The sequence below is a fragment of the Alternaria incomplexa genome, assembly GCF_024043165.1.
Source record: "Alternaria incomplexa strain BMP 0042 chromosome Unknown scaffold_9, whole genome shotgun sequence".
In the NCBI taxonomy this organism is placed as follows: Eukaryota; Fungi; Ascomycota; class Dothideomycetes; order Pleosporales; family Pleosporaceae; genus Alternaria; species Alternaria incomplexa.
This window is the reverse complement of record NW_026249858.1, coordinates 928,375-953,471: the sequence shown is the minus strand read 5'-3', so window position 1 is coordinate 953,471 and position 25,097 is coordinate 928,375. Positions and strand designations below refer to the sequence as shown.

At 53.5% G+C, this 25,097-nt stretch overlaps 8 protein-coding genes across 8 annotated transcripts; 4 read left to right on the top strand and 4 right to left on the bottom strand.

Moving 5' to 3' along the window:
* Positions 1-316: 316 nt before the first annotated feature.
* On the top strand, positions 317-3,448 carry J4E90_006672 (uncharacterized protein; the record flags this gene model as incomplete). Its single annotated transcript, XM_051436217.1, has 4 exons — positions 317-397; positions 464-1,018; positions 1,065-1,799; positions 1,859-3,448. 4 exons carry the CDS (start codon positions 317-319, stop codon positions 3,446-3,448), a joined length of 2,961 nt encoding a protein of 986 aa, XP_051290011.1.
* A 2,845-nt stretch (positions 3,449-6,293) lies between these two features.
* J4E90_006671 (uncharacterized protein) lies at positions 6,294-7,332 on the top strand (the record flags this gene model as incomplete). Its single annotated transcript, XM_051436216.1, has 3 exons — positions 6,294-6,492; positions 6,548-7,227; positions 7,288-7,332. The coding sequence occupies 3 exons, from the start codon at positions 6,294-6,296 to the stop codon at positions 7,330-7,332; spliced, it is 924 nt and encodes a 307-aa protein (XP_051290010.1).
* Positions 7,333-8,101: 769 nt separating this feature from the next.
* On the bottom strand, positions 8,102-11,235 carry J4E90_006670 (uncharacterized protein; the record flags this gene model as incomplete). Its single annotated transcript, XM_051436215.1, has 3 exons — positions 8,102-9,413; positions 9,462-10,936; positions 10,984-11,235. The coding sequence occupies 3 exons, from the start codon at positions 11,233-11,235 to the stop codon at positions 8,102-8,104; spliced, it is 3,039 nt and encodes a 1,012-aa protein (XP_051290009.1).
* A 508-nt stretch (positions 11,236-11,743) lies between these two features.
* Positions 11,744-12,905, bottom strand: J4E90_006669 (uncharacterized protein; the record flags this gene model as incomplete). Its single annotated transcript, XM_051436214.1, has 3 exons — positions 11,744-11,980; positions 12,308-12,817; positions 12,873-12,905. The coding sequence occupies 3 exons, from the start codon at positions 12,903-12,905 to the stop codon at positions 11,744-11,746; spliced, it is 780 nt and encodes a 259-aa protein (XP_051290008.1).
* Positions 12,906-13,322: 417 nt separating this feature from the next.
* J4E90_006668 (uncharacterized protein) lies at positions 13,323-13,784 on the bottom strand (the record flags this gene model as incomplete). The annotated part of the gene is made up of 1 exon (XM_051436213.1): positions 13,323-13,784. One exon carries the CDS (start codon positions 13,782-13,784, stop codon positions 13,323-13,325), a length of 462 nt encoding a protein of 153 aa, XP_051290007.1.
* A 3,323-nt stretch (positions 13,785-17,107) lies between these two features.
* Positions 17,108-18,519, bottom strand: J4E90_006667 (uncharacterized protein; the record flags this gene model as incomplete). Its single annotated transcript, XM_051436212.1, has 3 exons — positions 17,108-17,631; positions 17,688-18,082; positions 18,128-18,519. The coding sequence occupies 3 exons, from the start codon at positions 18,517-18,519 to the stop codon at positions 17,108-17,110; spliced, it is 1,311 nt and encodes a 436-aa protein (XP_051290006.1).
* Positions 18,520-19,727: 1,208 nt separating this feature from the next.
* On the top strand, positions 19,728-21,469 carry J4E90_006666 (uncharacterized protein; the record flags this gene model as incomplete). The annotated part of the gene is made up of 4 exons (XM_051436211.1): positions 19,728-19,952; positions 20,013-20,087; positions 20,138-21,148; positions 21,197-21,469. 4 exons carry the CDS (start codon positions 19,728-19,730, stop codon positions 21,467-21,469), a joined length of 1,584 nt encoding a protein of 527 aa, XP_051290005.1.
* Positions 21,470-22,369: 900 nt separating this feature from the next.
* Positions 22,370-24,928, top strand: J4E90_006665 (uncharacterized protein; the record flags this gene model as incomplete). Its single annotated transcript, XM_051436210.1, has 4 exons — positions 22,370-23,087; positions 23,155-23,616; positions 23,665-24,234; positions 24,282-24,928. The coding sequence occupies 4 exons, from the start codon at positions 22,370-22,372 to the stop codon at positions 24,926-24,928; spliced, it is 2,397 nt and encodes a 798-aa protein (XP_051290004.1).
* Positions 24,929-25,097: the final 169 nt, after the last annotated feature.

The window sequence follows — 25,097 nt, the reverse complement described above, 5'->3', positions numbered from 1 at the left end:
TTAGCGGCGGGAATGACGTCGTTTCGGCGGCGACGAGCGGAAGAAAGAGTGTTCTAGCACCCTGATGCGCCTTCCCAACAAAGAGCATCTGGGGGATCGTTACGCGTCCGGAGTTTATTGGGAGGGTCTGGTCCTTGCTGCGTGGATCTAATTAGGCTTTCTCTTGTGAACATTATTCCCTGGGTGACTTTTCTTTTCTCTTGTCCAACCACACCACGACCCTTTTTCTCATTCGCTGCATTTTCGGGTTCTTGGGACCGAACATTACAGCGACTTCTACTGAGTACATTCGTTTGAAGAGGAGGGAAGTTCCAATATGGATGTTTGGAGGCGACAGAATGGCGAGAGTGGGACTGATAAGTTTCTCGACTTGATTGCGGATCCGTTCCAAGGCGAAGTACGTATAGATCGACGACATACCATATGTTTACCGTCGCGCATACGCATACTGACTATTGCGTAGATCCAAGAGAACTCGATTTACGCCGCTATTGTCTATTCCTTCGTTATTTCCGGTCTGCTGGTCGTGGTGTTCTGCTTCCTTCGACCCCGCAACTCGCGAGTTTACGCGCCACGAGCGAAACATGCCGATGAGAAACACCGACCGAAGCCTTTGGACAAGAAGCCATTAAGTTGGTTGTCTGCGGTTAGGGATGTGAAAGAGCAGGAGTTGGTGGACACCATTGGTCTGGATGCGGTCGTGTTTCTACGGTTCCTTCGAATGCTCCGGAACATCTTCATCGTGTTGACGGCTGTTGGTTGTGGCATCCTGATACCGGTCAATGTTGTGGGGGGTTCGCCGCTGTACAAGCAGTGGAAGGAGATACCGACATTGATGAAGTTCACACCGCAGTATATCTTTGGAAGGAAGTTTTGGGCGTACGTTGTGGTGGCGTATATCATCCAGGGGACTGTTTGCTTCTTCCTTTGGTGGAACTACAGGGCCGTTCTGAAGCTTAGGCGCGCGTATTTCAATACCCAGGAATACAAGTCCAGTTTGCATTCGCGAACGCTACTAGTAAGTATCGCTAATACATTCCAGGGATCAAGCTGACATCAGATAGCTAACACACGTTCCCGAATCATCGCGGACCGACGCTGGGCTTGTCGAGCTTGTCGAACAGGCGAAGCCTATCGATAGTATACCCCGGACAGTTATTGGACGCAATGTCAAGGATTTGCCCAAGCTAATTGAGGCGCATGATGATGCTGTCCGCCTGCTCGAGAAGCATTTGGCTGAGTACCTAAGTAACCCGAATAAGCTACCCGCCAAGCGCCCGACGTGCAAGGCTATGAAAGACGATCAGGCAGTCCATGGCAAAGGAAAACTAGATGCGATCGATTACCTCACGGACCGAATATCCAGGCTGGAGACGACGATCAAGGAAGTGCGGGAGGGTGTCGATATGCGAAACCCGATGCCATATGGATTCGCATCCTACGCACACATCGAGGATGCGCATGCAGTTGCGTATGCGACGAAGAAGAAGGGCCCCGCTGGCTGCGATGTTTACCTTGCGCCCAAACCCCACGACCTGCTCTGGCAGAATCTCCCGATGACACGGAGAACTCGCAGGATACGTGCCTTCTGGGACGGTCTTTGGGTTGTCTTGTTCACCATCGCCTTTGTCGTGCCCAACATCTTGACTTCGGTTTTCCTGTCAGACTTCTCCCACTTGGGACTCGTTTGGCCAGCGTTCATGACGAATCTCCAAGCTCATCCCACTGGCTGGGCGATTGCGCAGGGTATCTTGGCTCCTTTGGTACAAACTCTAATGTATATGGGAGTACCCGTGGTGGTTAGTATAGCCGCGAACCTTACTTGACCTGTAAGCTGACATGATATCCCCAATTTTAGTTTCGACGACTGTTCACGCACTCTGGAGATGTATCGAAGACATCCAGAGAACGCCATGTCACTGCTCGCCTCTATTCTTTCTTTGTGTTCAACAACCTCCTTGTCTTTTCCGTATTCGGTTCGGCCTGGCGGTTCGTGGCTGCGGTCATTGCTGCCCAGGATCAAGGCGTGTGGGAGGCCATCCAGGACGGTCATCTGTTCACCAAGGTTATGACTGGCTTGTGTAATGTGTCTACATTCTGGCTTACCTGGCAAATGCAACGCAACCTCGGTGCTGCTATCGATCTCTCACAAGCTTGGATATTCGCTTGGTCCTGGATTCAGCGTACCTTCTTCTCACCAACTCCGCGGGAGCTCATCGAACTCAGTGCACCGCAACCATTCCCGTATGCCGACTACTACAACAACTACCTCTTCGTATCGACGGTTGGTCTCTGCATGGGCACACTACAGCCTATCATCTTCCCGGTGACAGCCTTTTATATTGCCATGGATTCCGTCTTCAAGAAGTATCTGCTTCAGTACGTTTTCATCACCAAAACCGAGTCGGGCGGTAGATTCTGGAAGCTCCTGGTCAATCGCATGCTTTTCGCGGTTTGTTTCGCAAACGCGGTCATCGCGTTGGTTGTTGGAGCAAACGGTGTCGGGTCGATCGATTTCGACAATGTTCAAGTGAGGACTGGTAACATGCTCTACGCAATGATTCCATTGCCGTTCTTACTATTCGGCTTCAAGTGGTACTGCAGGCGAGCTTTCGACGACAAACTGCTGTATTACTCAACGCTCCCCTATTCCGATGTCGAAGGCTCTCATTCCGTGGATCACCCGAAATCAAAGAAGAGCACCAAGGTCTCGTCCCGCTATGGTCATCCCGCGCTCTACAAGAAGCTGCTTACGCCAATGGTCCACGCAAAGTCTCAGCACCTCCTGAAAGAGGTATACGGGCACCGTTCAAATGCTGATCGTGACATCTTCGATGCACCTCACCGCCGTTCGACCGACCGTGCCATGCCATCCACACCAGGCTACGATCGATTCGGCGACTACTTCATGACCGAAATGGACACTCACCAGCCAGGCAAGCATGCGACTGGTGGAACGGAGATGCCGCACATGGAAGTGGTCACCGAGTCAGAGCTCGACTTTGAGAACTTCAAGAAGCGTGCGGAGTTCCGTGAGCAATTTGGAGGTGACGGGGAGCTATACGGCCGACCCGAGGACATGTCAAGGCCTGGCACACCATCTACGTTCACAACGCTCACCGAAATGGGTCCGTATGGACGCCGGGACTCACCGTCAGGGTCGAGGGCGTCAAGTCGAACAAGACTAGGAGATAAGGAGGAGCTAGAACAGGGGACAACATACGCTAAGGGATACCAGAAGACGCCGCGACCTGAGGAAGGCTTCGAAGAAGTTGGCATCGATGTCGACATTCCGGCGACGCCGTTTGATGCTGACGCCGTACTGCACGGTACGACTAGCCGCCAGCCACTTGTCAGTGCGGACGAAAGGGATGGTGGCGTGGAATATTTCAACCGTGGACCTCAAGACGAGGATACGAGTTATGAGCGCTTTAGACATGTTGGATGATACTTGGTAGGATAGACAAAACACTAGATCTAATCATAATGTTTGTATAACTATATGAATGGTTCCAAGATACAATGCAGTGTGATGTCAATCTATTCTTCCGAGAAACATGCAGAGACTGGCTTCCATGATGCTTCCAGTTGCATCCTGTCCCGATCCACTCACCCTGTGGTGGGTAAGCACTGAATCTGGATCCGATGGTATGTCACCGGTCACTTCGTCACCATCCCTCCCACGTGGACAACAAGACCGATGTGAGACCTAGTGAGTTTACCTCCCCGAGCAAGGAGAAAGCCACCGGCAACAGTAATGCTGAGTACATGATTGGTACACGTGAGAAGCAACAACCATCCAAACAATGAGCTTCGTCAGCACAAGATCCAGACAAAGAGCGTCTAAGCCCACGCCGTGGAACACAACACGACGTTAGTAAGGCCGACATGCCAAGAGCGGGAAGGCAGCCCGAGGGGGACACGGGATGAGCAGGAGCATTGGCGACAGTACGACATAATACTCCGCCTCCGCCCACCCAAAGCTGGGCACACAAGTATACAAGACACCACGACGCTGCCTATGCGACAACAAGACCGACCAAGACCGTCGCATGAGAGGAGAAGGCGCCTCGCAAGCATAAGCCCGAATGTGACGGACCACGTGGAATCACTTGGCAGGGTTCTTGTGAGAAAGCAGTCGACAAAGCGCGACGTTCCGACGATAAGACCGATAGTCAGGTCATTTTCTACAGTACCTCGTCGACGAGAATCTGAATATAGTGCCAAGATCGGCATGGTGATGCTGGGCGTGGTGTTGCAAGCAGCAGCGCTATAGGGTTGGCTGGTCACTGGGTTTCCGCGCGGCTCGCCGTTACAGCTCAGGGCAGGGAAGGGGGAGGCTTGCGTGCTTGGAATGCGGAGATTTCAAGGTTGCGAGTCGGACCGCGTCGTTTGGGTCAACGGCCGATTGTCGAGTGGGGTGAACGGCGGCGATCTTTGCTCCTTGCACGTGTACATGGTGGTGATCTTGGTAGTCGGGAAAGTAAGACGGTTAGTTGGGGTGTGTGGGAAGTCGCAAGTGGTATGACTGTGATGGAATGATGATGGTGGTTGTGGCTATTGCTCAGGCTCACGTGGCGCGCAGGCTTACCGCGGCCGGTTACCTACCGTATCCGTATCCGGTGCCATGGGCGAGCATTTCTGTTCACCATCAAGCAATATCACCTCCATACGCGCCATCATCACGGCTTGGCGTCCGCGTACGCCGTGTACTATGTATCTTTGCCTGCCAAGCCCCTCAAGATATGCCTCACGACAGCATCTAGATGTTGGTTTTCGGCCTGGAGGCGCAACGAGAAACGCATTGGAGACTCGCCTTCCTTTCTTCATTGCCTCATTTCGAGTTAGCCACGCACTCACGATGACCCCACAGTTTCACAAGTGGACTGATCTCGTGAGTGCAAAGGAGCATGTGGGCGAACGCTTGATCGGTTTGATCACAACCTGATACAGTAGCAGCGGTGTGCGACCTATCGCATCGACGACGACTTTCGCTCTTGGTTCGGCCACTTGGAAACCATGGATAAAATACACCAGGCTGCGCATCCCTGTCGCACGTCGTAAAGCAGAGCCTCGAATATGCCTGGAGGGCTTCGCCAAGCGACGTGTCCAGAAAGCGCGCTTTCTGCAAGCGTTTCAGCTCCTTCGGGGTAATTTGCTGCTCAGTACCATCATGTGGCGAAGCCAGGTTCGACGGCTTTTCGGCTGCCTTGCTTTGCAGTGCTTGGGGTTATTTTGGAGAAATCACACGATTCTTGGACTTGGCGCGCGACAATGTGGAGAAAGTTCTTGGACGAAGGATTGGAGTAAGGTGGTTATGTCGACTAATTATTTCAGGGTTTCTTGCGCAATCGGGACAACGGCGCATCAGCATCATTCGGCACTGTACCGATGAACCTTCTTTTTGGCACAGATCTCGTGGCTTTGCTATCTGTCATCTCAGAGCACGTCCAACTTACCCGTCAGCATAGGGTCCAACATGGACCTTGCTCGCTTCCGACAGGCAGGACGGCTGTCAACGTCTCAGCATACCAAGCAAATGTCACAAGTCTTGACCCCTGTTTAGCCCCTCAATATCGTTCTGGGCGACTCCTTAACCACATACTCAACTTGGCACCTACCTGTAATGGAAATTTCCCGCTCCTTCCTCGCATGTCTTGTATACACTGGCCAAGAAACGGGGTTCTGGAGGTCTCTTGACGTATGACTTGGTTTTCTTGGCCCTGTGCGTCTAGTTTGCGGAGGATTTTCGTTGCAAGGTAGAGACATGCGACCGGCCGGAACGAGTTTGAGCGAGGAGCGTTTTTGTACAGCATTGCTCATGGATTGTAGGTATATCTTGTGCTTAGCTCTGCATCTCAAGCCTTCTAGTTGACACTCTAGCCGCCTTTTCCGTTCTTCCATCTTGTTCGTTCTAATACGGTCCGTTTTTGCCGCCGAACTCCTCCTTGTACCTACTTTCTCTTTGGCTCAGCCTCCAGGTGTTCGGGCTTATTCGGGTCTTGTCCTTCTCTTGCCTTTCTTGTAATACGACTAGGTTGATCCTGTCTTGCTCTTATACTCCACATTCGTTCGTGTTGCACGGTCGATATCAGCATCCGCTACCAAGGCATCTTGCGCGTACTCTTGTCTAATCTCTTGTACTGAGGCATACACGATCTTGTCTTTTTGCTTAAGAACGACCCGTCCCGCAGGGTGTTTTGGAAACATCAGCAGCAGCCTTTCACATTCCTTCAGTGTTCTTTTTACAGCACCCTTCACTCTTTACATTTCAGTCCAGTACATCGCTCATCATGCTTTTCTCCGCACTCCTCCTTGCATCGACCGCATCCGCGACCTGCCTTCACGGCCTCTCCAAGTTCAAGCGCGCAGACACCGTTGAGGTCAACACCTTTGGTTATGGACCCATGAACGGACCCTTTAACTGGGCTTCGCTTGCTCCTGAGAACGAAGCATGCAAGTCTGGCACGAACCAGTCTCCCATAAACATTGGTATGTCTCTCTAGTTCTCAATTGCCCAAAGAACTTCCACTAATACCCTCACCAGATGCCACCATCACCGCCGCCTCCGGCCGCCCCGTCCTCGACATCCCCGACGCGGAAGTAATCTTCGAGAACCTCGGAACGACCATCGAAGTCGTCGTCAATGGTACAACCAGCTACGCGGGCACCAACTTCCGCCTCGTCCAATTCCACATGCACACCCCCTCGGAGCACCACATCAACGACGAATACTTCCCCTTGGAGATCCACATGGTGCACCAGGGTGTCGACAACGAAAGCCAACTCGCCGTCATCGCGCTCATGTTCGAGATCTCCTCCGGCGACTCCGCTTCCATGATCCAATCGCTGTCTTCCTCGCTTGCCGACATCGCCACCCCCGGCACCAAGACCACAATCTCCTCCGGCATCGACTTTACCGACGTGGTTGAGACGCTCAAGACCTCTGATATCCAGACGTACAGCGGTTCGCTTACCACCCCTCCTTGCGCCGAGGGCGTCACTTTCCTCATTGTCAAGGACCCTCTTCCCGTCTCTGTTGAGGACTTCAACGCTATCAAGAAGATTGTCAAGTTCAACTCCCGTTTCATTCAGAACACCCTCGGTGGAGAGAACATCTTGGAGATTGGTGCATCTGCCGGTAACACTTCGATGCCTCCTGCTCAGAACGCTACGCCTCGTGCCAACGTTGAGATCAATGCTGACCTGGGTCTCGTTGACGCAAAGGTACGCTCTTCCCTCCCTGCCATGCTTTTGTCAGATCGCATATACTAATTCGTTGCTCAGGTCACCGTCGGTACTCCTATCCAGAGGCGTGTACGCAAGTACTAAATGTAATGTTCCTTTCTCATTAGAAGATCTTGTTGCATGGTTGCGGAGTGAGTGGTGTTGTAGTGAGTTGTGGACAACTCAGATTTCATTTCATCTTTGATTATTTCGCATTTACACAGAGAGTGGTGGGGTGATACCAGCTTTCCTTTTTCTTTAGTCTACTAGATCATGATTTAGATAAGACTTATTACAGCAATGTAACATTTCCTGCTGCAAATTCTTCCCTCTTCGCGACTTGTGAGCATTTGCTAAGTGTGCTCTCTTTGATCGATCGATCGATATTCGTATAAACATTATCAGACATGTCATTGACATTGCTTTGTTGAATGACGGACGGCCGCGATGAACCCTGCAGCAAGAGTGAAACAGAGTCACCCCGGGGGAAAATGAGCACCTATCTAAACTTGACAATCTAGAAGGTCGCGTTGCGTCATGATCTTACTAACTTTCATTTCAATACTGATCTAGACTGTAATGCACTTGTTCAGTCTCTTCCTTGAACAAGATGTAAACATTCTGGTCTAGATTATTGGACGCGCGTTCCATTGCACGAGAAGTCAAGAAGACGGCATCGACGCGTGCAAGGAAGAAGATGTTAAAATTGTAATCTGACTTTAAGCTATCCTGTTTTGCCAACTCCAGCAATGCAATGAACAAATCCAAAAGATCCCACTGTGCTCTGCCATGCGCAGATCCCACTCGCTGGGCAGTCTCGCGCAAACCCATACTACAGCTGCCTATCTTACACTGCCGACTACCGTCTACGTTCCTAATCGTAGCCAGGATCGCCACTAGGTGCCGGCGTCGCAGCATCCCAACCGCCAGGTGTGGGCGCCGCAATACCATATCCACCACGCGACGTGTCACCAGGAGTAGGCGCAGCGTAGTTGCCTGGAGTAGGAGCATCCATGGGCGGGCCACCAGGCGTAGGCGCAGAGTAAGCACCATAGCCACCTGGGGTAGGAGCAGCGTAAGCGCCAGGTGTTGGGGCGTTGTAAGCACCAGGCGTAGGAGCAGAGAGACCGCCAGACTTTGAAGCGGTGTTTCCGGATGATCCACCCCAACCAGGTGTGCGGCCGCCAGAGTTGAAGCCACCGTACGAGGTACGGTTTCCATCATTGCCGCCGTATGCTGTCGCTCCGCCATATGATGTGGCGCCTCCGTATGCAGTTGCGCCGCCATATGCAGTTCGGGAGCCATCACCGCCTCCATAAGCAGTCCGTGATCCGTCTCCTCCGCCATACGCAGTGCGTCCGCCATCTCCACCCCAACCAGGCGTCCGGCCTCCAGCAGCGGCACCACCTCCCCAACCGGGTGTGCGACCACCGCCGCCGCCTCCCCAGCCAGGCGTACGGCCGCCGCCACCACCAGAGTTACCCCAGCCGGGTGTACGTCCGCCAGCTGCACCGCCGTAGCTTGTCTGACCACCGGAGAAGCCTCCACGTGAGCGGTTGGGGAACTTGCCTCCCATTTCGACACTGGCGCCAGTGATGGGATCTTTGATAGTCAGGAGCTCCTTCTTCACCGAAACTTGCTTGTTCTTTGTGTGCAACTCGATACGGGCTTCGTCGTTCATGGTATCTTTGACAATACCCAACAGGCCCTTGTAGGCACCCTTTCGGATGACAACCGTTTTGCCAATGAGCTTATCGCGGCCAAAAGTGGCACGGGGTGGTGGCATAGCAGTCGCGTTGCCGTTCGGACCTGCATTTAGGGCAGGGTTGATGCCACTAAGATCTGGGCCCTGTGCTTGAGCGCGACCACTCTTCGCTGCCATGGTGACAACGTTGTTACTTCGAACCACGAAGATGCCCTGGTTCTCGACGAGCTCGCGGTTCCGTACGAAAAGTGTGCCTCTGTGGATGTATAGAACCTTGCCTTGACGGCCTTCGCCTCCATACTCCTTGACGTCGTCCTCGTGTCGGATTTCGGATCCGTCGCGGTCGGTTGCTACAGCATGTTTGTTCCTCCCCACGATTTGCGAGACCTGTGTATGGAGGAGTGTGCGGACATCGCCTTGTTGATCGACAATTCGTAGGACTTCGCGATCGACACGAACGACGCAACCGATGGTTGAGGCACTGTAAAATGTTAGTTTGTTGTCAAGTCATCGGGAGGACTTAACTTACTCAATCTGTACAAAGTCGTAGAGGTCAAAGTTGGAGTCAGCACCGACGTTTGCCGAATCAGCAGCGCGCTTCAAGTCTTTACTAAAGACCGTGATTTCCTGCTGAGTGGAGTCGCAAAGCAAGGTGATCTTATCATCCTTGATTCTGGTGACTAGACCAACTTCGTCGACGTACTTGCTGCCACCGATAACCTTGACGTGGTCACCATCACGGAAGAGCTTGCGTAGTGTCTTGACGGGAGCGTCGATTCTTCTTCCGCGAAGATCACCTTCGCTGACTCGAAGCGTAAGAATGTCGCCTATGACAGTGACAGTTGTACCGCGGATACCCTTCTGTTCACCGGTGTAAATCTCGACGTTGTCTCCTGCAGCGAAGGCGGAGCCAGAGTCGGCGGCCTTCTGCGCGGCCTGGACAGCCAAAAGGTCCATGGTCTCAGTACCATCCGCGTTCTGGATTGCGAAGAACTGCAATTCCTCCATCTTGGGGTTGACCTTTTCAGTGCTGACCCAGTTGACCTTGACTTCCTTGATCAGGAAGCCGTTCTGGTAATCCTCGCCCTTGTATGTGTATGCCCTTTGGTTGCCAGATCCGGTCATGCTGAGATGCTTCATGTGACGCTTCTTCGCTTCGGCTTCGTTGAAGAGCTTCGCAGGTGGACGCTCGACTTGTCGACCGAAGAAGCCGCGCTTGCGCTTGTTGTCGGCGGCGGAGTTGATGTCCTCGTTCAGACCGTAGTCTAGACGTGGCACAAGTTGTACGACACAGTCAAGACCGTTAGTCGAGACCTCAACGACCTTTGCGAGATCACCCTTGTATGTAGGGGGACGCAGCATGCGCACGAATTTGCCAACCTCCAACGGCGCACGCTTCTTCTTGCGGAGCAGATCTGGACGCTCTTTTGGAGGAATCGAGAACTGACCAGAGCCCATGAAGACGTTCTGTATGCCCTCGATCAACTCCACCACAGCCTGCTTCGAGTCGGCCTCAACGTAGAGGAAACCAGACTGGGGCCCAGTAGGGCCTCGCTCAAAAGCTGAATAGACCTGTACTGGCTGACCCGTGCGCATCTTCTCGTCGATACGCTTCTGAATAGACATTATGATCTCGCGCTCCTTTCCAGGACGGCACTTGCAACCCCAGATAGACGGATCGTCGACTGTGGGTAGAGCCAGGGGAACGGCACCGGCTCCACCGCGGCGAGTGCTCTGCATCTCACGCCGCCTGTACTTCTCGTCGAACTCCTTGGCGAGCTCCTCAACGTCCTTTTGTGCATTGACTTCGCGGCGCATGTCAAGTTCGCGGTGGTGGCGGTCGTCGAGATCGGCGCCCGTGGGCTCGAGGAGATCATCAGGGTGGACTTCATCGACACCCTCGTCGTCGCCCTCCTCCTCCTCTTCCTCATCCTCGTCGACTTCGGCTTCAACATCAATGAACATGTTGCGCTTTGCCTTCTTTCTCCGCTTGGCAGGTCGGGCCTAGGACAGTCAGTAATTAGACGGCGCGAATGAATGGTGGGACCCACGACAACATCCTCGTCGTCCTCATCTTCTTCGTCATCTTCCTCGTCATCGTCATCGTCGAGATCTATGCCGCCGCCCTCTTCATCCTCGTCGTCATTGCCTGTCCTGTTTGGCGCATCGACTTCGTCCTCTTCGTCCTCGTCTACGGGCCTGCGCGAGGCCTTGGTGGTTGGCGCGACGTCATCCTCGTCGATTTCAGGCGCGGGGTTGAAGTCTTCCTCTTCCTCTTCAGGATCACTGCCGTAGGACGCCATGTTTATCGATGGGTGTGGTGATAGAGGAGCGTGTCCTCCCTAAGAGCTGTCGCGAAGCTCGGGGTGTGAGCGCGGCGATCAAGCGGACGTGAGGGTGACGTTATCCGCTGATTGGTTTGGGAGGGTCAGCGCGCAGTTGGAGAGGAAGGAGGAGAAAAGTAAGAGCGGACGGCGAGCGTCGAGGTTGACGGGCTATGTTTTAAACATGGGAACGTCGAACAAGGCCCGTCTAAAGAAACCGCGCTAGGCCGGCGCGCCGCGAGGGTCCGTGCGCTTTTGATGGCCTCGACGCCACGCCTCCAGGGTGAAGCATCACCAACGCGTGGACTTCACTTCTAGAAACGATACAGTTTCAGCATGGTTACGATAGTCCCTGGATGAAAGCTGCAAACTCACATGCTTGACACGCATATCACGAGATCTACCATCAAATAGGAGATCGCGACCTACTACCCACAGAGGATCGCGTGAGATCGACATCTTGAGTAGCAACATCTATATCTCCATATCATAACCTTGCCTTCTGCTCGGTCTTATCCACTTCTGCTTCACATATCCTTATCACAGCCCTTCCCCAAGCTTTCCGATCCCTCACACCCTCCAGCGCTCTACTAACCGTCTCCAACCCCCAATAATCCTCCTTATATATGACAGGCCGAATCTGACCATCCTCAACCAACTTCATGAACCCGTCCCACACATCTTTGGTCCGTTGCGGATCTCTCCTCCCGTCTTCCCCGAATCGCTATCGTGAGTTAGCACACGAAGTGAACACGCAAAACCCCAAGTGCAGGACGACCACGGAAGGCAAACTTACATAACCAAACACCGCAACCCCCTTTAGTAAAATCTTGTTAACCTTTAGGTTCTCCATCTTTCCTCGTCTTGCGGCAAACCCCACAACAACCAACCTCCCACGATACCTCAAACACCCAATCCCACTCTCCACAGCCCCAATCCCATCATACACGACATCCACCCCCTCCCCACCATTCCCCAACGCCTTAACCCTCGCCTCCCACCCCTCCTGCCTATAATCAACAACCTCATCTGCACCAACACTTCTCACAACCTCAGCCTTTTCCTCACCCCCCACAACAGCAATAACCCTCGCCCCAACCGCCTTGGCAATCTGCACAGCCATGACACCCAACCCGCCACTCGCACCGAGCACGAGAACAGTTTCCCCGGCTTTGAGTTGCGCAACTGAAATCAAAGCGCCGCAACTCACCGCACCGCTTGCGCCAACGGCGCAGGCTTCAGCGTTCGTCCATTGCGAGGGGACGCGGCGGATGGAGGGTTCAGAGACGCATATTTGCTCTGCGTAGGCGCCTAGGCCGCCGCCGAAGACGCGGGTGCCGGGTGGGAAGAAAGAGGAAGGGGGGCTATGGGTTATTATGCCGGCGTATTCTGTGCCGAGGATGAAGGGCGGTTGAACATGTCTGCGGTTGTTTTGGTGCAGGCCTTGGGCGTAGAGGAGGTCGACGTGGGTTGCGGCTGCGTGGGTGATTTTTACGTGAATGTCTTGTGACGATTTTGAGGATGGATTTGAGATGGGCGTAGGTTTGAGATCTGTCACGTTCTGTAGATTGCCATGGTTAGGGAAGATGATGTAGGCGCTTGTGTGAATGGCTTACAGAGACGAATTTGTCGACGTGGATGGCCTTCATCGTTGCGGATCAACACATGAAATGTCAATTGCAATCTAGCGGCGTATCGTTACACATTAAAAATTGAAGTATTGCAGTAAACAACGAGAGTAGTACATGCACCATATGCGACGCGTCTACAGGTGTGGGGTACGACGAATTGCCGAGGTTTGACTGGATGCGCGACTCTGATGAAGCGGCAGCAAAGGAAACGAAGATTATGAGACAATGAGCAGTTGTGATTAGGTGGGATTATTCAGTGATCCGGTATTATACATGCACTCGATTCTCTTGCCTCGCTTGATAGGCTAAAATGGGCCATACGCGGTGTGCATCCTCCACGAGCAAATACAAATACAGAACAAGAAGCGCAGAAGCTCCCAGTGGAGCCCTCCCGCATCGCGAAGCCATTTCCGCATTCTGTTTCTAGCCACGCATTCACGTACCCGGAGCCTGATCATCCACCTGTCCCAGAGCCATGGACGCCTCATCGCGGGCCTTCTGACGCCGCATGTGCCATTTCTCAACGTCCGACATAGGTTTCTTGGCCTCGAACGACTTCCGACCCTTTTGCGCCGCCATGTGAGCTTTCGTCCAGACAGCCGATATAGCGATGAGGGTGACGAGACCTAAAGAGGTCCAGTATACAATGTGGAACTCCTTCAACAGGTGCTGTCCCCCCGTCGCCGCCGGTGCCTTCTGTTGTAGAAGCGTGCTCGGTTCGGGATGAGATGCCGCCGTCATGGGGATTTGCTGTGGTCTGATGACGGGTCCGAGAAGAAGGTTTGAGATCGGGGCTTGTCGACCGAGGATGCTGAGGAGCTCTGTCATGGATATGTTGAGGCCGCTACTCAGTGCGTCGAGTACAAGCATCTTGTCCAGTTCGGGGTCCTGAGACATACTGCCGTCGCTGAGTGACTGCACCTGTTAGCGCGTGTTTGTAATGAGCTGTCATAAGCTTGCCTTATCAGGTGGTGTCTACGCAATCGATCATGCGTGAGCATACAGTTGTCAGGTTGGCTGCTTGGGGAGACTAAACAGAGCTCTGAAAAGATACGACAAGGGAGGAGCCACCTCGGTGTCAGACCACTTGCTTGTCGTGACGGAAGGAACCAGCGCGATCGGTGAGATCGATTGTTAATGAATGGGGAAAGAGCTACCACATCGGCCATCCAGTACCAGACAACATGCTGGCATTGAGGACATTATTGTTCAACAAGCCTTCTGAGGGCAGATAGTCCATCAGGTCTTCGAAGCCCAGACTGTCGATATCGAAATTCCACGTGGTCGGATCGGCGAATGTTGGTTGAACCTCAGAATCTAGAGGCAGCTGTTGAGTCGCACGGTCAGTGTCCGGCATGGGAATACCAGCCGTATTGCCGGGAATATAGGAACAGGTTTGGGTGGTTGCTGTGTCCACTGATAGTGTGGACCTTTGGCTTGATCCATCTCTGAGCTTCTCATACTCTGCCATGAGCGACATGAGCAGACGCACGCCGTGCACTGCAACACTTGACGTGTGAAACAGTTGCAAGCACCTGATAGCTCGCGTGACATGTAGATGGCACTCTTGTGCCTCCGCGTCTGCTTCAGCACGATGAAAGAGCTCCAGAATGAGGCAAATACCTGCGGTGATGATGAAAGCTTGTTCAACCCACCACTGCGGCTCTTGCGCATCTCGAGTGGTGTACAAGCTGATGAGACTCTGCGCTGCGCTCATACAAGCCCACCGGCTGTATGTGTAGCGGACGTCCTTGAAGCTCTTGCTCAAGAAATTTTGATGGACTGATGATACGTGACAGAATTAGTATAGATCTTTGCACAACTCATGATGGTGAATACCCACTCATAATGATCTTATGATGCGTCGATGCGTGGTGCAGCCGCTTCGCCCAAACGACCCATTGTGGCCAACTGGGATCGTGCGCTACCCGAGGAAGAAGATATCTTGGCAGCTTCTCCGTACACAAAGTACGCATTTCGCCATCAAATCTGAGGATTGTGGCATATTTGATAGCGTCGTCTTTGTCCTCGAGTTCCACCATAGCGTTATGAACGTCGAGAAGTAACGCAGCGCAGTCAAAGGTCCATTTGGCGACACCTACGATTGTTGGAATTTCTGTGTCGGCGATGGGCGTCATGGTTTCTTCGTCCAATTCGCGTGGCCTTGTGCTCGTGAAATGCCGCCATTGGAGTGTCAACGTGTAAGAGGCGGATGAAGTACAACACAGCCTAAAGAATAGATGAGTGAATTGTACATGAATCGCCTGAACTGTGCTTTAGACGTACCACTCCTGGCATACAGTCCCATACCATACCCTACGGCCAATTTCACGCTCGATGAATGCTTCTTTCTGTCTTGCGTCCAGTTCAGTTATTCTATCGTCGTCTGGATGGGGCCCAAGTCTGCTTGATCAGTTACGAGAGTCCGTATCTCAGGAATCTATGCCACCTACTTGTGCAAACCAAGCCCTTTCGCAATGACTACCCCCACACTACGGAGAGCGATCCATTGATTACTTGAGCCAGCTAGATGTTCATACGCGTGCATGATATGAATTGTCTGTACCGAGTGAATACTGTATTGCGATGTATAATTCCCAAGGTTCAGGCATGAGATCGATGCTCCGCCCCATACGCGTGCCAGCTGGACTTTTTCGTCAACCGAGAAGCCCCAGGACGTCGAAGCTATTTCTGAAGAGCCGATGATACTGGATGAAAGAATTGCGACTACAAGATGGGAATTAGTAACTTTAGTATCGACCGAGAAGATTGAGTCTGGTCACCGTAACCTTCGCATTGACGGCATATCAAGTAAGGTAGGCCTGCATCATTCGAAATGGAGGTAAACTTACACAAGAGGGCTACCCATGTCCAGTCAAGGTCTTGCAGAGCAAGCTCACACGACTGACCATACGCTTGAAGCAGCTTCTTTCGAAAGCTTGGCCCATGGTAGATGCCGCCGTGCCAGTACATCATGTACTGTTCGTAGTACTCCACAATAAGCATTAACTTTTCTCTCGGCGGCAGAATCGACTGCAGATACTGTGTCTCCACTATCCTCGCTGCAGCCGAGTAGCAGCTCGCAATAGAGGTCGACCCGTTCGGTCCATCTCGTGGCGATCGTTTCGACCGGGCGTAAGAAAAGCTTTTGTCGAAACGGCTTTGATTGGCGTCTGCATCTTTCTCTTCCAATATAGCGCTAATCGTCATGTCGGGCAAACCGGTTCGCCAGACTGCTTCCTCATGCGGCTCGTTCCGACCCGATTGAGACCCTGCCGTTTGTGGATGGATTGGGGGTAGCGCGACCTGAGCATTTGCATCGGGAGACGGGCCAGATGTAGATGTGTCGCTTGAACCGGCTGCCGAAAGCTTCCGGGGATATTTGCGATGAACATTTGGGTTGTATCCGTTCACCCATTTGGTCGTGCAAAGATGACCTTCATTGTTTTGCACGCATCTTGCACAAGGTGCCTTTCGATCGCATTTCTGCCGTCTCTGAGAGCACCGCGTACAGGTTTGGCGCTGCTTGGGCATGATAGGCTGCTCAGTAATCTGTATGTAAGAGGCCTATGCAGTCGTACAACACCCTTGGCTTCGTCTTTTGCTTGTTTGGTGGCACTTGTTTGTACGACTACCTAGGTACGAAGGAACGAGTCTCAAGGTCGACGGGTGTTTTTAAGCGAATACAGATTAAATTGAGTAGCGTGCAGTGCGTACAACGGCGGAAGGTCATGAAAGCTGATGTACGAGGCCATGTGCGAATCGTACAAACCTTCGTACAACGAACAGCCCGTGCTTCCTCAGACTAGACGCTCTGACCACGCTTCAATGTGGGTAGGCTGATGATTAACGTTTGCCAAGAACCTTGGACGCGTCGACATGGTTGATAATGTGTAGTGACAGAGTGTAGGAAGCTGCGACACTGCTGGGTGTTATCATGAATCGACGGTCCGTGCACTCAACCCCACGGACCCAGTTCGGAGTTAAGGATATCTCACGCATACACGTGGAACACGAAGTGAGTTTCAAAAGGCACGAGGGCACAACAGAGCTTGTATCGTACATTGCTGCTCATAAGCTGTTGAATCTTTACACGCAACGATATTCAAGATCGTCCTGATTTCTACTTAGAATATTCTTCAAGATAACTACGCATTCGTAATGAAGCACATCCGTCATCCCGTAGTGTGGGCAAAGCTTGATTCTGATTACGCATGCAACTAAACTAGTGCAAGCACCTTCCATCCTGCAATATACATTCTCGTCAGTATATACATGCTTGCTCCCGCCATCATCATGACACCAGAGAAGACGTTCAGCCCCCAGTACTTTCCATTGTTTTGGACGACGATAGCTCCTGCAATTGGATTACCGATCAAACCCGCAATTGAGATGCAGGCGAAGACAACACCAACACGGATCCCAATCTGTTCGACCTTGGAAATATAAGCGATCTGGGCAGGCAACAGTGACACGAAAGCACCGGAAGCGAATCCGTAGAGGCCGGCGAATGTAATGAATGCCGCGTTACTTGATGCGGGGATAGCCAGGGCAAGGACCAGAATGCCAGCTACGAGGCACCAGAGTGACTGCATATTGAACTTGCCAACCTTGTCCGCGAGGGCACCGGGAATGATGCGACCGAAGATACTAGCGGCGTTGAGAATAGCTAGAAGATATCCAGCCAAGGTAGTCGACATTCCAGCGGCCATCGCTTGAACTTCGATGAAGTTGATGGGTATAACTAAGTCTGAGATTAGTACGCGTCTTATCGGCAGCTCGTACAGGGGGGTAACTTACACAGTCCCATGAAGAACAAAAATGACGCAATCGTCAGTAAGACGAAGCGAATATCACCAAAAGGCTCCACAAACACCTTGAACTCGAACGTTCTGGGTTGTGGCGGTAGGCGAGATTTGACAGTGAGGAAAGCGATAGTCATCATGCCGAGGATGAGGAAGCCAAACGTTCTCATTGTCCAGCCATAGCCGATTTCGGGGATGAGGTGTGTTGCCATAATAGGGAAGATGATGCCGCCTAGTCCACTGCCAGCTGCCATGACCCCGTATGCCAGGCCTCTCTTCTTCAGAAACCATGTAGGAATGGTGCTCGTTCCTGCCTGGAAGATACAGTTCAGACCTAGAGGGCTGCAGATTCCTTGGGCGAGGATAAATTGCCAGTACTCGGTGCATAGGCTGGTCATCATTAGACCAAGCACATGGAACAAAGTGCCGAACAACAATATGTACTTGGGGCCGTAGTTGTCGTAGAGGAAACCGACGATAGGTCCAGGCGCAAACATGACAAAGATCTCGAGAGAAGCGATCCAGGCGACGGTAGACGGCGAGTACGCGCTGAGCTGATTCCGCTGGTAGTAACTTTGGAACACTCCGACGCAGTTTAGCCATCCAAATGAGCAGAAGAGACAGCAAAAGCCTCCGAGGAGACACAGATAGGCGTCTCTTCCGCCATCAGGAAATTGACTAGGATGGAATGGGCTCACGACCGCTGTAGGCTCAGTCGTATCGAGTTGCTTTTCGTCGACCGGTGCTGGCAGTTGTTCAACATCGGATTGGGGAAGTCGTGACTTTTCCTCGTGCAAAGACGCCACTGAGCTTGTGGTCTGTGACATGGTATTAGGCGGTAGTGATAGGGCTGAAAGTTGAGAGTGAAGGAGTTGATGAAAGGAAAGCTGGGCTAGGCCATGATTAAGTAGTGAATGCTTGAGGTTGACATGGAGAGGCGTAGCGGCGCCTCGCTCCTTTACCATGGAATCCGTATGATCCGCATATTCGATATCAAGCTATTATTGGGGTAGGTTTGCATGTAGGCCTGCACGCCTGTTCGCGCTCGGCCTCGCCTTTGACGCAGACCGACGTGCCGAGCCAATGGCGAGATATCTCACAACATTCGCATTACCACAACAGCGAAGGCAGCAGCGGGACGGGAGTCAGTGACCCACATTTCAGACGGTCAATTCGGTCTTTCGAAGAGATTTGCTGGCGAGTGCGGTGTTGGAAGGATCTCGCTCTTACGCGCGCGCGGGAGACGCGTAGGAGATGTCGGAGATGATGGCATCTCCGACCCGCGTCCGACACGGGACCATCATACTGAAGATGCATCCTATATGTGCGTGCGGCCACCCAGACATGAATTTTCACGATGGGTACGTGTGGATCATCCTTCTGCGCTCAAATCAGCAATCGCTTCCATGAGTTGGCGCCCTGGCAAGATGCGCAGGGCATTGACGACGCATAGCTTGCGAGTGACTGCAATTGTTGATCGACGAGTGTGAATATAGCAAAATAGCGAGTAGGCCATTTTCACGGTGAAGTCAGTCAAGAGTCGTCAGGTCGAGGCAGCGATGGAGGTGAAATCTGGAGGTGCAGGACAGGTTCGCTTGATCGGGCAACGACGCACAGACTTGGTTCCTTCGCATTTTGCCTTCCGAATCAGTGTGGTCCTCACTAGCACTCTTGCTTGAACGCGCACAACAACCAGCCCACGCCCAAGCCCCGACTACCTAGGTACCCTGAATTCATCCCGATCATCTGCTGGGGAGCTTCGCATATTCGGCCATCTACACCCGCGCATCGCCATCTCATCGCCCGCCTATTCCTGCATCTCCACCGGATTCCATCCCATTTCAGTGCACACGGCCCGGTACGCGCAACTAGCCCGAGGATAGCTTTTTACTATGCTAACGTCGACTTGCTGTCTTAGCATCTAGGCGCCTGTCCTCTGCTTCGCGTATCTCATCCCCCACCACACTCCGCGCAAACTCGACGCAATTCGCCCTCCATCCCGCCGCATAACCTCGCCGTCACCCGCACATTGAAAATGGCATCCACCGAGTCATCCGGCCCCGTCAACGGCAACTACGCGCCGCAGCAGTACGAGAACAGCTACTCCACCGGCGCCTCCAACTTCACACCCTCGCAGCAGCCCACGCCCAGCCAGCCCGCACAGCAAGCCGCCGCCTCAGAGATCCCCAAAGACGAGGTCGGCTGGTACTTTGTCGAGCAGTACTACACCACCCTGAGCAAGAGCCCGGACCGACTCTACGTAAGTCGCACGCGGCGGGAAGGCTTTTCTTAGTGACCACGCGACTGACCCAACTTGCAGCTGTTCTACAACAAGCGCTCCCAGTATGTTTCCGGCGTCGAGGAGGACAAGGTCAACGTCTGCCTAGGCCAGAAGGTAAGTGAAGAATGCTTAATTGCAGTCGATGCATGCTGACCCGCGTCTAGGCCATCAACGAGCGCATCAAGGAGCTCGAGTTCAAGGACACCAAGGTCCGCGTCACCAACGTCGACTCGCAGGGCTCCGATGCCAACATCGTCATCCAAGTCATCGGTGAGATCTCCAACCAAGGCCAGCCCCACAAGCGCTTCGTGCAGACCTTTGTCCTCGCCGAGCAGACCAACGGTTACTTCGTCCTCAACGACATCTTCCGCTACCTTGCCGACGAGCCTGAGGAGGATGAGGACCAGCAAGAGCAGGCCGCGCCCCCCAACGGTGTCACGGAGCCCGCTCCCACCGCTGCCGTCCCCGAGAATGCCGACCTCAACCAGAGCGACGAGATCGCGACCAGCGAGGAGGACCTGAACAAGGTGGACAACAAGCTACACCAGGCTGCGCAAGAGGAGCCGTCTGTCGAGGAGGTCGCGCCTGCTGCCCCGGCTCAACAGGTTCCAGAGGAGATTGAGCAGCCCGCTGCTGAGGAGGCACCTGCTGCTGTCGAGGAGAAGGCCGCAGAGCCAACCCCCGCCGCTGAGGAGACCGCCGAGCCCGAGAAGCCTGCCGCTGCCGCCCCGGCCCCCGCCCAAAAGGCTGCCCCCGTTGCCATGCCCTCTGGTCCCCCCAAGCCTGCCGCTCCCCGAACTTGGGCCAGCCTCGCCGCCTCGGCACACAAGGTCGCTACTCCCGTCGTCAACGCCCCCGCCGCTCAGCAAGCTCCTTCGCAGCCCAAGGCCGCTGCCGCCGCTCCTGCTCAAGCCGCTGCTGCCGCCCCCAGCCAGACCTCAGCACCTGCTCGTGACCAGTCCCCCGCGACAAGCCAGGGCGAGGCTGCTGGCTGGCAAACAGCCACTGGACACAAGAAGGAGCAGTCCCGCGCACAGAACGCAGGACCTGCCGCCGACCCCGACCAGAAGCGCGCTTACATCAAGAACGTCTACAGCCAAGTCGACGACGCTGCTCTGAAGACTGCCCTGACCAAGTACGGCGAGATTGAGTACCTTGACATCAGCCGTGGCAAGGTAAGTAAATGTGCCTCTCCACATTGTACCTCGACTGACATTTTGCAGAACTGTGCTTTCGTCGACTTCAAGACACCCGCTGGCTTCCAAGCTGCCGTCGCAGCCAACCCCCACACGATCAACGGCATTGAGATCAAGGTCGAGGAACGCCGCCAGAACCCCGGCCAGTTCAACAGGGGAGGAGGATTCCCTCGTGGCGGTGCTCCTCGCGGTGGCCGTGGCGGTATGGGTGGTCAAGCACCCCGTGGCAACTTCCAACCTCGGGGACGCGGAGGCCCCATGCGTGGCGGTCGCGGCGGCGCTGCCCCTCAGGAATCATAGGGGGCTCCACGCGCTGCTTACTCCCTCGTTCCTTTTGCCATTCTTCTTCTATCTCTTGTTGAGTCGGTTTGACTCGATGGCCTCACGACTGACGGCTTTAGCCATGTACTGTACCGACCCCCTTTCAGCGCTTGTATAAAAGTCATTTCATTTCGAGGAAAAGTCTGGGCGTACGCGTTCGTCTTAGGGCTCTGAGCCCTTGCATAGCGAGTGGTTTCGTTTCTGCATGTTTCCTTTCTGTATTCGTGTATATCCGTTCAGCCGTTTTCGAACATATTCCCTTCTTCGCGGTCGCATTCTTCGTCAAGTAATGTTTAGGGAAGGCTATCTGGGGGTTCCTGGGTACGGGCTAGGGATGTCATTGCATCTGGTGTAATGGGTGTACAGCATAGCTTCGGCGACAACAAGATCGGACGGGGAAGGGCAGTCAAATCGTGAGATGATCTGGTACGAATACAATAAATGATATACGCTCCAACACGGTGTAGATGTACTAGAGTGAGGTTGTCTGGTGATTGCTGATAACGTCACCTGATAGGTATAGTGCGACGCGGGATGTGCCTAGTGCTGCGCTGACCGTTGATTCGAAGACGCGCAATCACCTGCATCAGCAACAGCCCATAAGCTTCAAGCCGCGCCAACCTGCGTTTCGTGCATACGAAAGACTCGTACCCTGATACCCTGATAATCCAGCTACTGCTCTTCCTCACACTCCACTTAATTAACGCTGGCGCATTATCACGAGGCTAAGGTCGCAGTAGATCGCGCGGGGCTAAGCGGGGCCGTCGCGCGACGTGCATCACATCACCACTCGGTATCTACTGAAGCTGACCAAGACTCTCGCTTTCAACCCGCTGTACTCACCTACTCTGCAACATATGCCCCAGGAGCTCTGCAAACATGCGACCGCTACCGGGCGGCGACGCCCTACCTGCTACTGTTCGGCCGCGATCTCGTAAATCAAGCGTCGATCATCCTACCGCCCCTTCGAGCAATGTCCCCACTACCTTCGTCATGAAGCGCGTCGGGGATTTGGAGCACACCATGGCTCCTCCTCACAGCGCGACTGCTCCAGCAAAGCAGCAGGACAGTACATTCGGAGTACAGAGTCTTGCAGATACTTTGGAGGCTGCTTTCGGCCCAGAAGGTACAGATCCAGAAAAGGCTATTAAGACGCAGCATCATGGGGCAAAGAGTTCAAGATCCGAGTCGCATAGCTCTTCGACAGATTCAGCCACACCGCCAGACAGATCCAAGATAACTTCGGTACGGAAACTGAGGAGAAACTACACGAAAAATGACTCGATTACACACTTCAAACTTCCCGCCGCCAGCGTCGACGTTCCTTCCCCACTCCCCACGTCCGCTATGGGGAGCACACCAAGGTCCGCTTCGATAACGTCGCTCAAGCTGTCCGATGAGGAGTTTGCCATGGATGATGCTGCGAGCCAGGCCGTTGTTTCGAGTGGAGAGGAGGAAGAACAGGTAGAGATGCAGCAGGACATGGCGAGCTTCCCACAGCTGGTCATGCCTGAGATGCAGATGCCAACCAGGAGGCCATTCACAACCAGAGGCAAGGCTATGGGAAAGCTGAGAGTTATGGTGGCGGGCGAGACAGGTGCGTTATAGTCGCAACATGCGATATCATCTCGGTAGAAAGCGCTATACTGACAAGCACTATGCAGGTGTCGGCAAATCGTCCCTCATTCGATCCATCGTTCAGGCCTGCGAAGACATCGTACACGTAGATCCTCTATCGCCCTCCCAGCCGAGCGCGCCTTCACGGCCGACGAAGTCGAAATCCCGCACAAAGAAAGCCGAGCATGCGGTCACAACCCGGGTGACTGAGATACATGCGAGCACGAAGCCTTACCCTCATTGGTGGACTGATACCGAAGAGAGCGGCATTCTGCGGAGAAGAAAGAGCAGTATGGATACTGTCTTGGAGAGAAACATATGTTTCGTAGACACGCCTGGGTACTCGCAAGGCTCTTCGGAGAAGGACATGAGCATGGTGATAGACTATGTCGAGTCGCTGTTATACCAGACCTCATCAGTAACAACATTAGAAGACAATGATGTGCTTGGAGTCGTGAGTGGTAGTGGGGGCGTCTTAGTGGACGTCGTCATATACTTGCTGCCACCAAGTAAGTCAAACCATCTTTCGTACTGTCATTCTTACTGACTTCATCCAGATCGAGACATCACGAAAGATGTTGAGTACATGCAACGGCTATCGCACTTTACCAACGTCGTGCCTGTCATTGCCAAATCAGACACACTTTCAGCGCAAGAAGTGGTGGCTCTAAAGACGTCCATACTCGCACGGCTGCAAACCACTGCTCTTAGACCCTTCTTCTTCGGAAAGGCTATGGACGATGCCTTACTCGCCGTACAGGGCCTTCCGGTCGCTAGGACTTCGGGATCAGGAGCGCCAAGTGAGGCAGCTGAATACCCCTTCACTACACCAACCTATCCTTACGCCGTCTCTTCGACGTCTGGTCCGGACCACGATAACATGGATGCGTCTTTGCTCATGTCGCCCGTCTACGTGCAGCCTCTTCTTCCCTCTGAACTCGCTACCCTAGTCAACCAAGTATTCGACCCTGACTCCATTGCGTGGCTTCGACATTCGGCAGCAAAGAAGTTCTTGACATGGCGACGCAGGATAAAGCTACCAGGCGACTCTGTAATGCTGCAAAATCTAGCTCAACCACGCAGTCCGACCACGGCTTCAGTCGGACTGAACGGAGCCCACCTGAATTGTAAGATCATCTCCCCGCCACATTGTACAAGCTAACCTCTTTATCAGCATCCGCAGCATCCTCAGTATTCTCCGCTGCATCGCCATCGGGTGTCCTGGTACCCGGATCAGGATCACCATTCTACCCATCGAACCTACAATCCCCTCTCCTCGCCTCCTCTCCCTCCCTAGCCAACTCCGAGTCTCTCGAGCCCCTTGGCAACTTTTCACTGGCAAGATACAACAACACTGCGCAAGGCGAGCAGCGCCTCAACGAAGTACGGATAGCAAGATGGGCAACAGATCTGCAGCGCAGCCGACGAAACGAAAGAGAACGATTCGAGGAACTCCAGAGCAACGACAGGGCTAAATGGCTGCTCGAGCGCGTCGGCGAGGAGGTATGGAAGGGCACGATCGTCGCATCGCCTGGCGAGTTACCGAGAGCTGAATGGGCGGTAGTCAGACGCAACAGCGACGAGAAGAAGACTGTTAAGGTCAGTCAACGCTATGCCAAAGCTGTTGGGCTGGACTCGCGAGATCCGCTTGGCCTGTGCAATTTCGGCGACGAATTAAGGCGACAGAGCTTCGTTCTCGTGAAGGTGCTAGGCGGCATGAGCGTATTGGGTGCTGTCGTCGTGGCTGTCGTTAGGGCGTGCGGCATTGAGACTGGGCTGCCTCAGCTCGGCTGGTGGGGGTGGATTACCAACTCGGAGTGATTGGCCACTGTTGTTCGCTGCACGTATGTCTCTCCATGAGCTTTATAACATGTATGATGTGATACCTTATAGAAACTCTTCTGCATTGTAGCTTGACGAGACATCTCGAGTCTAGGGAATAGAATCTTACTCTACGAGGAATGTGTACTCGCGTTTGATGTCGGTGACA